General features: G+C 39.9%; 1 protein-coding gene across 1 annotated transcript in view; it reads left to right on the top strand.

Annotated features, from left to right (window-relative positions):
• zmat4a (zinc finger, matrin-type 4a) overlaps positions 1 to 18941 on the top strand; it is a 188942-nt gene that overhangs the window by 20188 nt on the left and 149813 nt on the right. The window contains exon 2 of the mRNA XM_035910658.2: positions 10692 to 10793. Coding sequence (XP_035766551.1) covers positions 10692 to 10793 — 102 coding nt within the window. The remainder of the gene's footprint in view (positions 1 to 10691; positions 10794 to 18941) is intronic.

Genomic DNA, 18941 nt, shown 5'->3' with positions numbered 1-18941 from the left:
ATTGAAATTTGATAAATTCTTTCTAACAATGAATGTCAGTGAATGATTAACTAATAATTTTTCTGACCTCCTGACTTCTAAGAGTCTTTCAAGAATTGATTGTCATAAAAAAAGTCACTGATATAGATATTCAAGTTTGATAGCAAACAAAAAAGTCTCAGGTGTTGTGGATCCACTGGCTGTCTAGGAACACATTCCCACTGTATTTTTGGATTTCAGTGGGTTATCGCAACAGCTCTGAGTTGCTATAAAATTTGCCGCAGACATTTGTTGTATACATTTCTAAGTGTGAGCACCTCTTAATTTTTCGTCTTTAGTTTTCTACTTCAACAGATTAGCCCAAAATCAATTCTCAGATAACTTTGGGGATTTCATGACGTTCATCTGCAGTTCCTGGTATGTTGGCATTGATTCAGAAAGAAAGAAAAGTCCACTGAGGATAAAATGTAGTACTGATACAAGTGTAACAGAGTAATGCTATGCTGTTTAGACAGCTCATTTTTAACCTATTGGCAGCGTCTGATCAAAAGAAGCATTTGTCCCGTACTCACTGACATGCTCATTTGTATGCTTAATAGCATATGTCTTGAAGCGCCACTGTGCCCTACAAAAAATAATTTAAGATCTAATAAAAAGCTGGCAGAGAACTGGATATTTTCTGGGTGTGTGCACTCTCCAGAGGTCTTTCCGTGTTGTGTTTCCTGATCATGCACTTTTATTTTCATTCACAGTGTAACCAAAACAGGCCTAACCTGTCCAAAGAATAGCTTACCTGACATTGGGATCAAAGCTGGAATTTTTATGTTGTGACAGCAGCAGTGCCCATTTAGCTGATTATCATATTTGTTATCTGAACTATTCTTAGCCAAAGGGTCATCTGCCACTAAGGCCAGCACGAGTCCAGCTCATCTGCATGGGCATTCATCCAGCTTCCCAGCTTAACACACTCCCTAACAAATTACAACTGACCTTTTTAGCAGTAGCATCTGCTGAGCACTCACCACTGTAACCTTATTTTCATCTCTGAACTCTTTCTCTCCCTCTGTTTCGTCAGCTTTTTTCTTTTTTTCTATCCCCAGCCTCACTTTTCCAGCTCTACGGAGCTTGCCTCCGTTGATGTGCTAACACTTTGTCGTAGTCAAAGACGGTCGGTAAGCATGATTGTCTAGGTGCGAGAAACAAGCTGGCTTTCTGCTAATTTGATCATTGGTGTGAAATGTGCTGGTTTGTTTCTCCTGACTTCTCTGGTGAAGGAGAAACAAGGGACAGAGTGGCAACATAACTTCCGTAATGAGCTCACGGAGCTGTGCTGAGAGAGCTTGCCTGTAATGTTGTTAACAACAGCTGCTCTGATCAGATATTGATGATTGAATTGTGTAAAGGACCCCCTGTTGGTTTACGAGTGCGATGCCTCCCCTTATCCAATTACACTGGGTAAAAATTAATATTTTTCTCATTTAGAAGAGAGTCAACCTCTTGCAATTATAGCAATGTATCTGACAGTAAAATCCATTAGCTTAATGAATTGAACACCAAGGAGAGGCACATGTTAATTTGGTGAGAAGCTGTTGCTCTTTGGAGCGCTGTGCTTAATACTCAGCAGGACGTTTCCTGCTTTCTCTCTTGTGCCTTTGTGTGATAGACACACTGAGGAACAAGTTCTCTTCTCAGGTAAAAAATAATTATTTTTTTCTATTTTTGCCCATCCACCACTTCTCATTAAGTTAATCTTTACAGGAATGAAACATGAGCTGACCACTAGGTTTTAATATTAACCCTGTGGTTCAGACCTAACAACAAGGTGATGCTTTATTTCTCAGGACCTCTTCAGCTTACTTGGCAACATGTTAGGACAGGGTAGCTCAGGAGGTAGAACAGGTCACCTACTGATCGGAAGATTGGTGGTTCGATCCCTGGCTCTTCCAGTCTGCATGTCAAGTATCCTAACCCCAAGATACTAACCCCAAGTTGCTCTCCGATGCATCCATCGGAGTATGAATGTGTGTGAATGTAGTTGGTAGAGCTTGAACTCTCTACTAATGGCCCACCATTAGCTATATAACACAACTATAACACATAGTTGTATATGTAGACAGGGCTTAACGAGCTTTTGACTGGAACTATTAGCGTAGGTGTACACTTTGGGGTATAACTGAGAAATCAAGTATGAAACACAGAGTTGATGACCTTTGAAGGGTTGGAAGTAGACTTATGGTTTGGTTTAATGCTATCCCTTCCATCTATTTTCTGACAGACCCAAACTAGAAATCTTATAACAGAAGATCTGTTAGGACAAAATTCAGTTCAGTTAAATCCAATTATATAGCGCCCAATCACAACAATAGTCACCTCAAGGTGCTTATAAACCCCAGAGAAAACCCCAACAATCAGATGACCCCCTATGAGCAAGCACCTGGCGACAGTGGGAAGGAAGAACCAACTAAAAAGGCTCAGGGAGGGGCAACCATTTGACCGATTGAGGGTAAGGATACATGTAAGAGACTGGACTTGGCTAGATGTTGAACAGGCACTATGCAATGATCTAGAGATTTGAGACCTACCATTTATTAGCTCAAACATCAAAAGACATGAATGCTTTAAAAGCATCAACATCAGCTTTTCTCTGACAGCATGGTGGGAGTTTCTAAAAATAACGGAGTCTTCATTAATCCCATGCAAACGTACACCTATCTGGAATAACCCTGACATATTACAAAACAATAATATGATTAATTTCCCAGAATGGAGTTGTAAAGGAATTAAATACTTAGAACATATATTAGAGGGAACAGAATTTATTCCATTTGACAGACTAGTTACACAATATGGGATCAACAAGAAAAGATTTTTAGAATATCAACAAATTAAATCCATAGTAAAAAAGAAATTTAACCTCAGTCAAGTTGAATTACAAACACCACCAAGTGCAGTACATTTTCTTACTCTTAAATCCCCCAAATTATTATCTAAAATATACAGAACACTTTCTAAAATAGATGAATCAATATCCCTTCCTATTGCAAAGTGGGAAGCAGATTTATCAGTCAGCTTAGACCAAAACGTCTGGTCTCAGATTTGCTTAAAAACCTTTAAATTGATTAAAAATCCCAGTCTGCAATTAATACAATACAAAATACTACATAGAGTGCACTATACAGGTCATCGAATGTTCAAGATGGGCTTTACATCCGCCAACAACTGCTCACACTGTCAAGGCAATACACCAGACAATTACATCCACGCTCTTTGGTTCTGTCCACCAGTGCAGAAGTTTTGGCGCGAGATATGTGAAGACTTATCAAAGTGTCTGAAATGTAAAATTCCAACCTCCCCTTTAGTATGCTTGTTGGGAAATTTGGATGATGTCACTACAGAAACTAATACAGTCCACATGGTTTTTACTGCCCTATGCATCGCCAAGAAAACGGTCCTCATGAACTGGAAAAATAAAAATAATCTTAATTCTAGCCAATATAGAAACTATCTAATAGATCACATTAGTCTCGATATAGCCTCTGCCACCACATTAGATCAATCCCTCTGGGCTCCTTTGATCGGCTCCATCACCTAGCGGGGGTGGGGGGTCGTGGTTTGGTCCCGCCTTAGCTATTGTGGTTGATGTGAAGGTTGGGACGGGCTTAGGGCACCTGGAGGACCCCTAGAGACGTTATCCCTGGAGGGATTAACCCGGGGGTTGTGTTCATAACCTGGTTAGTGGCTCTGGTTGCTCTTAGAGGTTGTTCTCCTCGTGGCTGCGTGCAGCGGGGCTGGAGGATGGTCTGGAGGTGTAGTCTGGGAGATGATTGAATGTTGGGGTGGGTACAGTTTCCTCTGCGGTGGGGTAGGGTGGGCTGCCCCGGGTCCTCTGGGGCTTGGCGGTGCTGCTGCCGTAGGCCCCGGTCTGGATGGGCCTGGGCTCCCTTGCCTTGGTGGATACCAGAGGACGGGGGTGCCTACTGGGGGCATCCTCCCCTCCCTTGGCGGGGCCTGGCGCCTGTTGCTCGGTCAGGCCTCTTAGGGGCGCGGGGGGCCCTCGGGCCTCCGGCCTCTGGGCCTGCGGCTCGGTTCACTCTGGCACAGCTGGCTGCCGGCGGAGCCGGCGGGCACGCCGGTGCAGCCCCCTCTAGCTTCTGCCCGGTGGCTACTGGGTAACCCCTCGTCTGGGGATCCTCAGCCCTTCCCATGAAGGTGGCACGGATGCCCCTCCGGTGGTCCTCCTTGGGCTCTTGCACTCTGGGGCCTCTGGATGTCTGGGGCCTGGATCTCCTCCATGCCTGCTTCATGCCCTGGGGGACAGGGCTATGGCTCTCTACATCCCCTTGCAGACCATTACATGGGGAAACCATTTGAATACAAGTGCACCGATCCACACAGGTGTGCACACAGGTGTTCACTGTTCGTAGACTTAAATCACACCTTTCTTGGCTGCTACTTCAAAGCACATTGTGCACTGTCTGTCCTGCATGCTGCACAGCAACATTCAATATTTAGTATTTACCGCTGTTTACACTTAGCTAGATTAATGCTATTGTGTTGTGTTTAGTATGTTGCTTTGTTTTTTTTGCTTGTTTTCAATTCTTTTTCTCTCAACAGGTGATCCAGGAGATATTTTTTTCCCCCTTTCTCACTGTCCCTCTCCCCTTATGTTTTTCTTTTCCTTCCTCTTTCTTTCTCCCTTCCCTATTCCTCACTCATGTCTGTCCCGTCTGTAACAACTGAAAATAAAATAAAATAAATAATAAAAACAATGGTCGATCAAATGGACCAATACGGCAATGCCTTGATGATCCATTTGGCAAAATAAATCCATTGGGTATCCTTGTTGGTCTTCAGACAACAATTCTGATGGCTAAAGTACCAAATGGGACAGGCGGGAAAAAAAAAAAGAAAAAAAGAAAAAAAAAGACTGGACTTGAAAAGCAATGTTTTGTACTTTTTCAGAATCCTTCTTACACATAAGTAGACTCATACATAAAATGCTACCTAACCCTAAGTGATTCACTAGCCACTTTGTGGACATTATGAGGTTTTGAGGGAACAATTTGGCAAATTAGCAACATTCTAGTTATGTAAATTGTCTGGGTACACCTCTGACTCACAATGAGATACAGATTTAAAGTACATGAATTTAATGTTTGTCTAATGGCAAACAGAAGATGTACGAGGTTGGTTTCAGAGTTTCAGAGAACAGGACAAAAGAGGACAAATGCCTAACCAAGGTGTTACAAGGGGTCTCGCTTCTTAGTGAAATAGGTCAATACAGTATTACCCAAAATCAAAACCATTAACAACAAAGAACTTTTTAAGAGGGCTTGTTTTAGTGTTATTTATTAGGCGGTGTTGAGATTTTTACAGTAAACTCCCACCATTGCTTAAATGCAGACAAAATATAGGGTCAGAGCTCACATCCTAACAATAGATCCAGCTGAATGATTTTTTGTGTCTCGCGGGATTATGCATTGTGGAGAGAGATAACAGAAAAATATTTACTTATTTCTCTGTCTGTTTACTCCACATTGTAGGGTCATGGCCATTTAGTCCAAACTAAGATGAATATGCAGACTTTACAATGGCAGAAATAGAACTGAGCCCTCCTTCTAACTATGGAAAATGAAGTCAGAGATAAGAGTTGCTTTCATTCCCAGGCTGCTGCAGAAGTTACCTCTGATGCCTCTGCTTCTTAACAGAATTTAGGCTGATTAATTATTCAATTTGCACATCTGTGCACCCTTGCTAAAATAGTCAGTGGCTCCAATTGGCACAGGCTGATAGAGCTCTCAAAGATGCTTATTTATGTTGTTTGTCCTCTAGAATCTGAACTAGAAGTGACGGTGCTCTCGACTGATTACAAGACTTAGGAAGAGAGTAGCAGTGCTGACTTATTTATGTTTCTCTTCTTCTCTTGCTGTTTATCTGCAGACACATACACTCCTGACATGTTTCACCCTTGTTTTCTCAGTCTGACCATATCGTCTTTGCTGCCAGAGAGCAGAAGGGCAACAGTCCAGAGCCAGAGTCCTTGTGTTATAAGTACCAGTCAAGGGCATGCCATTTCCTGGGAAAGTTATTCTAAATGCTAACAATAAAAGAATGTTTAAAACTGGATTTAGATACTTATGCATCCATGCTTATCTATTCCAGCTGCCTGTGACGGTGTATATGTGACAGCTGCACTGCAAAAAACAAGCACAAAATGGTGACATCAAACTCATGTAGACCCATTCCTACAAGACTGCTCAAAGAAGTCCTATTAATGCTTCAGTCTTCAATATGATCATCTTATCTCTAATAATGGGCTATGTACCACAGGCCTTCAACCTGGCAGTAGTTAAACCGTTACTTAAAAAGCCATCTCTTGACCCAGTGGTCTTAGCTAAAATAGGCAAATCTCCAACCTTCCTATTATCTCAAAATTCTTGAAAGAGTAGTTGTCAAACAGCTAACAGATCAGAATGGCTTATTTGAAGAGTTTCAGTCAGGTTTCAGAGCTCATCACAGCACAGAAACAGCTTTAGTGAAGGTTACAAATGATCTTCTTATGGTCTCTGACAGTGGACTCATCTCTGTGCTTGTCCTGTACTTGTCCTCAGTGCAGCATTCGATGCTGTGGGCCATAATATCCTATTACAGCACGCTGTAGGTATTACAGGTACTGTGCTGCAGTGGTTTGTATCATATCTATCTAATAAACTCAATTCAATTCAATTTTATTTATATAGCGCCAAATCACAACAAAAGTCGCCTCAAGGCGCTTCATAGATACAGAGAAAAACCCAACAATCATATGACCCCCTATGAGCAAGCACTTTGGCGACAGTGGGACGGAAAAACTCCCTTTTAACAGGAAGAAACCTCCGGCAGAGCCAGGCTCAGGGAGGGGCGGGGCCATCTGCTGCGACCGGTTGGGGCGAGAGAAGAAAAACAGGACAAAGACATGCTGTGGAAGAGAGACAGAGGTTAATAACAGATGTGATTTAAATAACAGATATGATTCAGGGTCACCTGAAACTCCAATTTGTTCATGTAAATGGAGAGTCCTCTTCACACACTGAGGTTAATTGTGGAGTTCCACAGGGTTCAGTGCTAGGACCAGTTCTGTTTATATTATACATGCTTCCCTTAGGCACTATCATCAGGCATTCACTGCTATGCAGATGACACCCAACTTTATCTATCCATGAAGAAGGTAACGCACACCAATTAGTTAAACTGCAGGAATGTCTTAAAGACATAAAGACCTGGATGGCCGCTAACTTTCTCCTTCTTAATTCAGATAAAATTGGTTATTGTACTCGGCCCTGAAAATCTTAGAAATATGGTATCTAACCAGATTCTTACTCTGGATAGCATTACTCTGGCCTCCAGTAACACTGTGAGGAACCTTCGAGTTATTTTTGACCAGGACATGTCCTTCAATGCACATATTAAACAAATATGTAAGACTGCTTTCTTCTATTTGCGCAACATCTCTAAAATTACAAATATCTTGTCTCAGAGTGATGCTGAAAAACTAGTTTATGCATTTATTACTTCCAGGCTGGACTACTGTAATTCATTATTACCAGGATGTCCTAAAAACTCCCTGAAAAGCCTTCAGTTAATCCAAAATGCTGCAGCAAGAGTACTGACAGGGACTAGAAAGAGAGAGCATATTTCTCCTATATTGGCTTCTCTTCATTGGCTTCCTGTTAAATCCAGAATTGAATTCAAATCCAGAATTGAATTCAAAATCCTGCTCCTCACATACAAGGTTAAATTATCAGGCCCCATCTTATCTTAATGACCTTGTAATACCTTATCACCCTATTAGAGCACTTCGCTCTTGCTCTGCAGAACTACTTTTCAGTTTTCAGGCCCCTCTTCTGTGGAACCAGCTTCCAGTCTGGATTCGGGAGACAGACACTATCTCTACTTTTAAGATCAGGCTTAAAACTTTTCCTATTATTTCTTCTTTAGTCACCTTTCTCACTCAACATGTGTCAATAGACCTCTCTGCATTGAATCATACTTATTATTAATCTTTGTCTCTCTTCCACAGCCTGTCTTCTATCCTGTTTTCCTTCTCTCACCCCAACCGGTCGCAGCAGATGGCCTCGCCCCTCCCTGAGCTTGTTCTGCTTGGTTTCTTCCTGTTAAAAGGAAGTTTTTCCTTCCCACTGTCGCCAAAGTGCTTGCTCATAGGGGGTCATATGATTGTTGGGTTTTCTCTGTATGCATTATTGTAGGATCTACCTTACAATATAAAGCACCTTGAGGCGACTGTTGTTGTGACTGTTTGGCGCTGTATAAATAAAACTGAATTGAATGATAGTGATAGATAGTGAATGATAGAGATATTTCATACTTGAATAACATGCAAGTTTAATCTTCTGTTCTGTTGCTGGTGCTTCATATTCCAAGAATCCAACATTTTCTCTGATGCTGAAACTACTGCAGGCTGAATTTTTTTTCCACACAAAAAATTTATCATGACTCATTAGGGCAATAAACAAAGATCCAGGTCTAGAAACAGAATTAGTGTAAAATCATTTTGTAAATAAATTTCCATCCTCCTACCTTGCTGAAAGATGACCACCAAATTTCTGTCTTTCTCTTTCTTTTGCTGTATCAGTCAATATAATTTTTTATGTCCTAAGTAGATATTCTATGGCCAGTGGATGTAAATTTAGCCACTTGGTTTGTTGGCATGATGAACTATCAATTAGTAATAACAAGGAAAAAGATTTTTTTCATCTTTCTGCCAATGAAAATGTAAAATCCGACCCCAAATATAAATAAGCCTTGCAAATTTGACATTACCACAAGCTAAGTGGTACTCTCTGTGAATATTAAAGACTACACTTATGGGAAGCTTGTAAAACCACACAGACTGCATGTAAAAGGCAGAGGAAACCTCTAGGTCTAAAACATTATGGCCAGCAGGGGTGAATCATCTGAAAACTCTGAATTTAATGATGACTTTGAGACAGTGATCTTACTTCTGATTTGTGAGCTCAGTCTCTTTTTGTGTACTCTGTTGCTGCTTAAGAGTATTTTTCAGTTCACTGTGACACTAATTTTTTATAGAATGTTATCTCCTTAATAAAAAATAAATGTTAAAGTAGGGTATCATTTAAGGTGTGCCTGCCTTGTGATTGACAAGTCTCTAATGAGCCCTTTCCCTTGGCATTCTCCAGCTCTCTGTCAGAATATTAGTGTTTCCTGCTTGTGTTAGACAAACCAGAGGACACCTGGTGCAGTTTTTAAGACCAAACTCATCCTCACCATGGCCCTACTAAGTGATTTGAGGAGGATTAAAACTTTGATGATCATATGCTGTGCAATGATTCCTCGAGTAGAGATTTTGAATCTAAAACCAATACTAAGATGCATATTCTTCCATCTTGTTATTAATGCATCTTAGTATTGCTTGACAATCTTGAGCTGAATGTGTGTAAGACCAGCAAAGAGATAACAGTGGACATTACCAGAAAACTAGCAAAGAACCTTCATCCTCTCAGCATGAATGGGATCCTGCCGGAGAGGGAAGACCAGTTATTACCTCAGGTGACTGAAGGACTTATGATTTTGCACTACAGAGAATCCTGTACTGCAAAATCCCCACCCGGTTGGGGAACTGCATCCAATGGGACCAGTTGTCCATTACTAGTTCATTCTGCCGAGAGAACCCATAGTTACAATCTCCCAAATCTGCAGGATATATACATCAACATATACACCTTACTAAAACATGTGTTGATGGTTTCATTACTTTGTTACCCATTTGTGCCCAAGTGTATTAAATAAAACCGGCAACATAATTGTTGTTAAACTGTATTTTTAAGACTTCTTAAAACTTGTTACAGTTTTCCTACTTTTGCTAATAGCACAGATCTATTAGCTATCAGATTTGTAAATTGAAACAAGTTTGAGATAAGTTCCTCCTAAGTTCCCTCTATCCCGTGGCTCCAAATGAAGCTGCGCCTTTGTAAATGAGGATGAGTTAAGCCTGACTGCTTCCAAATATGAAATGCGAGCTTCTATTGTAAACCAGGCTGAATTAGTAATAGAAAGCAGAGAGGGCTCAGCTATGAAAATAATAGGTTTTTGCCCCCATGTCACCTAGAATACATGTTTTTTCTCCAACAACACACAGCCTGGAGTTCAATTTTATACTTTAATGAATTCCCAGGAACAGCTCGTCTTTGATCTCTTGTTATTTATTCATTAACAAATAACATTTTAGCTTCATGTCTTAAGTGGGATATTTTGTATAGTTTTTCTGACTCATTGCTTGCAAAAGCTGCTCAGCATCTGTCACTAAGTTAATTAAATATTGATTAACTGTGTTGAAAATATGAGTTTATTGTTTACTTGCTCTATTACATCTTGGTTGGTTTGTCACAGCTCCCTGTAGACCCACAAAACAAGGCTGCCTGATAGTACCAATGGAAATCAGACAGCTTTCTGTGTTTGTGTGAATGTACAGTGGACATATTATGTCATTTTGTCAAAACTGTTAGTCAGAGAGGTCCAGTTTGATTCGGACTTGCCGTTTAAATAAAAAAAAACATTTTCCCTAACTTCTTTTGACTCATCCTGTCTGAAATGGGCTTTTTCTTTCAAAAACAGTCAGCATTATATGTGCAGTTCTTAAAAACACCTGCCAAGAACTGAACTCCAGTCAGTAAACTCATTTTCTCCTTCTCCAGATGAAGTCAACAGAGGTGGACCAAGGGCTTTTCACAGACAGCTACTGCAAAGTGTGCAGCGCTCAGCTCATTTCCGAGTCCCAGCGGGTCGCCCATTATGAGGTGAGAGTCACATGACCCTGATATACTATACTACTCTATTGGAGCTAATGACAAGATTTGTCCTGTTTAGGCACTGCCCCCAGAGACACTTGGAAAATCTATCCACCTGAGCCCTGCAGCTCCACACTGACATACACCTGAGTTCACCCAGTTGTTTGTTCTTTCATTTAGCCTCAGTTGAATGCAAACCTAGAAATACAGATATAACCAAAAGAGAAACTGAACTGAGATTTTCCACAGCTCATACTTTAAGGAGTATTCATGCACACTACCCAACATTTTAACCCCAAGAGATCATTGCTGAATTCAGTTTGACAGCACAGTTGCAGTAAACAAGAAAAGCCATTACTGAAAAGCTACAAAGCATTTTAAAGCTACGAATAAGTCTTTAATCTCTCATTTTGTATTTAAGTATTGCAAAGTGATACAACTAACTACTGCAAAATAAATTTAGGACTGGTGTTAGATTGGTAATCAAAGCCAAGTATTGTATCCAAATAAATCCCCTAAATTTTCCCTTCATTAACCTTACTGTTCACAAACTGAATTGCCCTTTGTTTCTAATGGTTAATACAGTTCCTGACATGGAAGCCCACTAATTAATGATATTCTATCAATAGGATTACTGAATAATCTCAGTAAAGCCCTATTATTTTTGATATTTTGGTGGCTAGCTTTGGAGCTGGCTAGTAACTACCAAAATAGAGAGATGGACTAAAGAAACCACAAAATTTGTCTGCAGTATGCCAAATACCATCTCACTTTAATGTTCTTGCATGGGAGTTTTAAGGAGTGTCTGACAAAATAAAATAAAAAATGTAGTAAATCTATGTAAACACATCTGTACCTGTCCTTTAACCCGACGCGCTGAAACTGGCGATGCCCCTCAAGGTCAAATTGAGGAAGGCAGCCAGTTGGTTTCCTCCTGCCTGAGCATCATCAGGTAGTGGACCTCTATCTCTCTGCAGATGCCACCGCTCACTCACTGTCAAACTGAGTTTCAACACCAGTGAGTCTGATGGCTAGCCTGCCGCTACTGGACATCTGCAGTAACAGGAGTTGAAGGGACTCATATGAACACTACCATCCAGGCAATATTATCAAAGACTGGCCAGCTGACTTTCATTCTATGAGAGGCTGAAAGAAAACAGTTTGAGACCTTGAGTCAATTAAGCATGTTATTGATTTCTTGTTGTTGTGCATCAGTTTGCTGAGGTGAAATCTCAACAACGAAAACTAAATGTTTTTTTTTTTTACATTTTTCTGACAGTGTCACTTTGTCCTAACTTTGCCTCATCCTAAGCTGGCTTTCCTTGACTTTGAGTCAACTTTTCTTTTGCAACTCTTAACTCAGACTCTGTTTCCTGCAGGGCATAGTGCTTGCTGTGCTGCTGCTGCGGAGTGCTATTTAAAGTAGCCCTAACTGCCTATGGGAAACAGGAGAACTATTGTGTTCTTCAGGCTGTTGCAGGAGACAGAAAGTGGCTGTACCAATCCGAATCAAATATTAATTTTGTTATTGTGTGGTGAATGCAGAATACAGCACTTGGCCTGTTGCCTCCTGGAGATGGAGTGTATTTGGCTTCTATTTTAGCACAGTTAGGGTCTAATGCATGGTGACGTGTTTGGGTCATGTTGACGACAGTAAGAAAAAAGGGAAGTGCCACAACAAAGTAAACTTTTGAATTGAGATGGCAGTTTTGCATTTGAAAAGGTGAAGTGTTTGCATTTTGTTTTTGTCAATTTGATTCCAGCAGTGCTGCATTTGAAGATTTACAGTTGCTGTATATCAGACTGTAGAGCTTCAAATCTTCTGACTTGCATCTGAAACTCTTTCATTAAAAATATGAACATATGTATAAATCATAATAATGGTCGTTAATAATGAAAAAGTGCATTTGCCGAAGAAAGAAGGAAGCCAGAAGATTTTACGTCTATGCTTCAGGTGAAGCGCTGGGCCAGTTGTGTATCTGTAGTTGAAAACTCCTTTTGACGGGGGATGCACACAAAAATTTTTAAGCTTTTTGCAACAGATAATATGTTATTGTTATTGCCATTTCACATTTTTGGCCTTAAGGGTCTGACTTCATCACCCCCACCCCGCTCAAGGAATCTCCAAGGGAGACAAGCAATAGTGATTTCCTCCCTTGGCCTCAAGCCCTACAGGTGGATTTTGAGGTGAAAGTAGGTCCTAAGGCATATTGTTCTAGAGGTACTGGCAACACCACCAGTGTCAAGAAGTGTGGGGTGAGCTTTCAGGCAAATGTCATGGTTTTCCTCTGCAACTGTATAAGGTATAGTGGGAAGAGTGTGCAGACTTCAAGTTCGACTCTGCAAAAACAAGAGAGATCAGAGGCAATAGGAGACAGACATGTAAAGGGCTTTCAGGGTAGGAATAAATAATTAAATAACTAACTGAAAAAGAATTCATAGTTAAAACTTCCTGGACCATAGTAGGGACTTTTTTTATCAAATGGAGAACTTTTTCTGTATCCCCCTTTCAGATGAAATCTTTTTGACAGACTGGTCATCTAACTCACTCAAATATCATGATCTGTGATCGAGTCAGTGTTGCTTTGAATTCCAAAGTTAAATCAGTCTTTGGGGTGACAGTAGACATGTAATTGATCTTTAAACCTCCTTTTCAAATACATCAAAGCAAGAGCTCCCCTGCAGAGTGGATTAGAGTGGCCTTTGGTTCTCAGTTCAAAGATATGAGTGTGGCGCATGTTAATTTATGCATCTGTCTCGTTGCATGTTTTCTGATTTGGGCGTGTACTACAGCCTCTCTTGACAAGCTGCCCTCTTGCAAGCAGTGCAAGAGAACCTCTTTTAAACTAGATGCCTATTACGTTTTAATGTATTTTCCCTAGCAGTGTTGAGTAACTGCTCTCGAAGAAATATAACACAGCTCGTTAAATGTCTGATTGTTCAACGTGTCTTTCACTTACTGAGTCAACAGCAGTTTATTAGTACTTGCTTGAGTGTGGCATGTTTTAGGGGTGATCTAAGGCACTGTTTTATGGCATCACAACAACCACAGCAACCACACATTTAGTATTATAATGACTTATAAAAACATTTTGCAAATATATGGAACACTGAGGGCACCAGGGCACAAGTTTAATAGTGCACAAGTTGGAGGTTTATTTTAGTTACTGGTGAATTATGCAGCAAAAACAGGATAAATCTGAAAATATTAGTAATATATATATTTTTTAATACTCAAATAGAAGATGTGTTAGAATAAGCTTAAATGAACAGGCTTAATTAAACACAGTGGTAGTTCAGAGTAGGGCTGTTTGATATAACGATGTATATCGAATGACGATATAAAAACGTCTATCGTTTCATTTTACGCTATCGTTTGTTTCGTGGTGTTGCAAATAAACTGTTTACGACAATAATTTTTCATCGTTTTGATGGTCACTGTAGTGGCTATATTCATTTCTTAACGCTTTAAGACCTACCATACAACCAAGTCCGCCAGAGCTTATATTATATTTTTAAATGTTGTAGAGCCATTTTTGGGAGCATTTCAAGTTGGTATACATCAATACAACTTACAGCCTAAATTATAATAATATATATGCATTAAGTGCATAATAATTACATAAATTGCAAAAAAGTGCAATAAACTACAATAAAATTGAAAATCGTTTTTGTTTTTTTAAGATATATTTCTAGTTAGAGAAATTTAAGAGGCCTATCCCTCAAAACTGTAAATACAAAAAAGTTGCACAAAATAGTTTCCCACCACAGGAAATTTATTTTAAGTGTCTTCATAGTTTTATTTTTGAAATACACCAATTTTTATACACTGCAGGAAAAACGAATATAAATATTATAATGCAAATTTGCAAAAAAGCAGCATATGCATCAAAATAAACTATTTCCAGCAGTGCAATTTTAGTTCTAAGCATCCCAGAAATGACACAGGAAGTCATAAAGTCAAACATAACTTTTAAAAACACCAGTATAGGCTCATGAGGTCCTGATGGTAAAAAACTACATTTTCGCAAAAATGACGTCACTTCCGGTTTCGGGCAGGTCATGGCGGACATGCGATAGTTTGCGCTGACGTCTATTCCAACATAGGAAGTGTTACAAACAGCTGATCAGATCGGCAAAGCGTGTTTCTGGATTATTATGTTTTTGTTGCTGCAAGTGCTTTTTATGCAGTTTATGCAAAGCTATATGTGGAAGGAAACTGTGACCTAGGACAAGCTGATGGCATAAGATGTCAACTTCTCCGGTTTCATATGCAAAAAAATTATTGCACTAGCTCACGTGGTTGCAGTGCTACCAGGATTTAAAAATAGTTGCGCAAAACGGAGCGTGCCCGCTCTGAAAGGTTTTAAAGGGTTAAAGTTCTCTCTTTCTCTTATATTTAATATAACCACACTACCGACAGACAAGCGCCTGTTCTTATGCGTTGTCGTTAGCAACAACTACGGTAAAACCATCGCGTGTCCGCTTGTTTATTTTCTACATAAACCTTTCACAATAAAGCTCAAGATCCTGTTGAGACTTTTCAAAATAAACTAATCACGTGAAAGAGTATGGAGAGTATTTACGGATTAGAAGCAGGTGCTAAAAAATAAACCTTAGACTCAAACGTTAGAACAGGCTTTTCCCCGCAGCACGCTGTGTAATAAATACTCACAAAGAAAACGGCGGCCGTTACAACTTATGTCTAAAAATGTATCGTTTCATGCATCGGTTAAAACACTCGACTCCAGCTACATGATGCCCAGCTGGAAACACTTCACGCAAGTCGAGCTGCCCGAGATTCACAGAATTTACAGAAAATGTTAAATTTTTCTGATTTATATCGATAGATGTCTTATATCGGGATAGGAGATTTTGGTCATATTGCGCAGCCCTACTTCAGAGAGACCTTAAAGTCAAGCTCAGATAGAGTCCTGACAGATCAGCTGAATGCTTAACTAATACCTTTCTTCACATCCAACTGCCAAATCTCATATTGATGTGTTATATAAGCTGCATCAGCTGTGTCCACAGTTGGCGCTCATCTGCAAGTCACTTTGCAACCCACCTCCACACCAGTTTCTCTTTTTTTTAGAATGTAGTTAAGTCTTATATAATATATTCTCTTTTAACAAATTAAATCTAAGCAGCAGTCTGTTAGTCTGTTATTTGAGATGTGGCAATGCACAGCTTCCATTGTGCCATACCTTAATGACCTCATAGTGGTCAGTTATTACTTAATATAGAGTGAAACAGGTGTACATTTCTGCCTTGCTTCAGTTCTTTTGTGTTATCAGAACATGGCCTTTATTTAAAAATTAATTAATCATAACATTAATTAACATGAGGATAATATATACAGAATATATACATGATAGCATCTAGGACTGGGTGATATATTGAGTTTTTAAATATATCGATATATTTTTATACGAGATAAGAGATGTGACAATATCGTTTATATTGATATAGTCTATGTTACGTTATAATTATACTTGTGGAACCGCAAGTTTGCCTCTCTTTCGTCCACTTTTGACTCTGCCTCGCCTCTCTCCTTCACTGAACACAACTCCCCCTCCCCCATCGCTTCACCTGCAGTTAAGGACAAGATGGACACGGTAGCTATCAAAGAGGACCTGGTCGGTAAAAAGAAAACATTTAGAGATTACTATTTTAGTGCTGCAGCGTTACTCTCGTTAAAATGACGTTAACGCCATAACTGTATTAACATGGCAAATCTCGCCCGATTTTGCCCCGTGCGTGGGGCTGCACGGCGTCAACCTCGTTAACGTGTAGGCGCCATGCAGCTAGCATTACTAGTATTTTCACCATTTACAACAGCGCCATAAAGTGCAAAATGAAGAGTGTGTGAAACTGTGTGCTGTATCCCAGACCACGAAGTCTCCCAGCCTCCTGCCCCGAAACAAACTACCTTACATATAACCTTACACTAAAATCCTTTCATTTTCTCAAAAATCGACAGTGTGCCTTATGTATGTTCTGGTTGTGCTTACTGACCACGAACTGATTTTATGTGGTACAAAGGGCTCAGCAATCTGTCAAAAATGCTTTAGTACGAATTTGGTAAGCTACGTAGCCGCACCGCTTGATGGATTGTTGGAGCATTACGGCTAGCGGAGTCAGGAGCCTCGTGGAGTAATGCATACTGTGCTTCAATGTAATATTACCGTATTGTGTGCGCATAAGGAGCACAAATGGCACCTGTAAGAGACACGGTTACGAAGTGGATTTCAAACTCCAGGCTGTCAGTCACGCAGTAGAACTTGGGAACAGAGCAGCGGCGAAATCTGTCTTTGTTATTATGCTCAGCGTTTTTTAGTTTACATTTTGACTGCACAGTTGTGAGCGTTTTGTTATGAACAAAAACAACATTGTTTTATTTTATTTATGGAGAATTATTATTTAATAAATGCTGATAATTTATTTCTGAGTAATTTTTTCATGTACATCTACGCTGTATGTTAATAAAAATGCCTGTGTGAGATCTGGGACACAGTGTGACTAAGGCTACGTTCACACTGCAGGCGAAAGCGCATCAAATCCGATTTTTTTGACCCTATGCGACCCATATCCGATCATGGTATGACAGTGTAAACGGCACAAATCCGATATTTTCAAATCCGATCTGGGTCACTTTCGTATGTGGTACTGAATCCGATACATATCCGATGTTTTAGAAAGCGACTGCTGTGTGAATGGTCAAGTCGCATTAAATCCGTCTTTTACGTCACTGACACAAGACAGACGCCAATTATCAGCGCCGGAGAAGCGCCTGATAAGACATCGCGAACGCTTCCTGGCCATCCGGTGAAACTGCTGGGAAGACAACGTTGGAGAAACGTTAACATTTTATTTGTACTGTATAATCTGCAGATTCAGACAGAAATCTGCAACTATCCTTTGAAGCACCGCTCCTCTAAAACAGCAATGAGGATAATTATTAGGTTATCTACATTATTATGTAAATAACAAAATAACTTAAAGCAAAACTTGGGAAACGTGAAGTCCGAAGTCTTTATATTAAGGGCCATCAGTCAAACAATAATTTGCTCTGGGTCTAAACAGAGCGTCGTCTTCTTTTGCGCATGCGGGCCGCTTTGAGCGTTCACACTAGAGCGCGTTTGCTGTCGCATTTTATTTGTAGTGTGAACGAGCAGACAAAAAAAATCGGATTTGATCAAAAAAATCGGAATTGAGCATTAAGACCTGCAGTATGAACGTAGCCTAAGAACTCTCTTTTTGTTCTTACTTTATGGCTTTAAAAAATATTGAGATATATATTGTATATCGCCATCTAGCTAAAGAATATCGAGATATGAATTTTAGGCCATATCGCCCAGCCCTAATAGCATCATGTAAATACTTAGTGCTTCCAGTCCACACATCCCCAAGGTAATATTACACTGAAATCTGATTAAAGGTATTATTATATTGAGTACAGAGAAAAAAGATAGTTTGAGACATGTTACAGCTTTGTGATATTCTGCTGGAAGCAGAATCAGAAGGCCGATCCAATGTGGTCATAAAGAGATGGACACGGTCAGCAACAATGCTCAGTTGATACTAGGGGCCCAACGTGTGCAAGGAAAATACCCCCCACACCATTGTGTCACCACCAGCAGCCTAAACTGGTGCTGGTGGTGTTGGCTGGATGGATCAATCCTTTTTAAATTCTGGCCCTGACATTTTGATATCACAGCAGAAATTGAGAGTTGTCAGACCAGACAACATTTTCCAGTCTTCCTCTGTTCAATTTTTGTCAGCTCATGAGAATTGTAATTTCAGTTTCCTCTTAGCTGACATTGGTGGCATCTGCTGTGGTCTTGGTCTCCACTATCTACGGATGAAAATATTTGAATACTTGTTAAACGCCTCACTATTTTACCTAGCTGTTATTTCTGTCTGTCTGCTGTGTGGTAAATTGCAGGGTTTATCAGATCATTATACCCTAAAATAGCTTATATTATGGAACCAAGGTTAATCTTATTATGATTCACAGTTTTGAAATAATTCTCTGTAGGTTTATGAGTAGGAGAGAAATGAACACGAAATCCATTGTTATGTAATTTTTTATTTAAGCTTTAGATACAAAATGAAATTTGGAACTTTCACCTATACAGGAAAATCTGGTTTCAA

Source organism: Neolamprologus brichardi, chromosome 12 (assembly GCF_056152115.1).
Source record: "Neolamprologus brichardi isolate AB-2024 chromosome 12, ASM5615211v1, whole genome shotgun sequence".
Classification (NCBI taxonomy): Eukaryota; Metazoa; Chordata; class Actinopteri; order Cichliformes; family Cichlidae; genus Neolamprologus; species Neolamprologus brichardi.
This window is presented reverse-complemented; position numbering and strand designations above follow the sequence as displayed.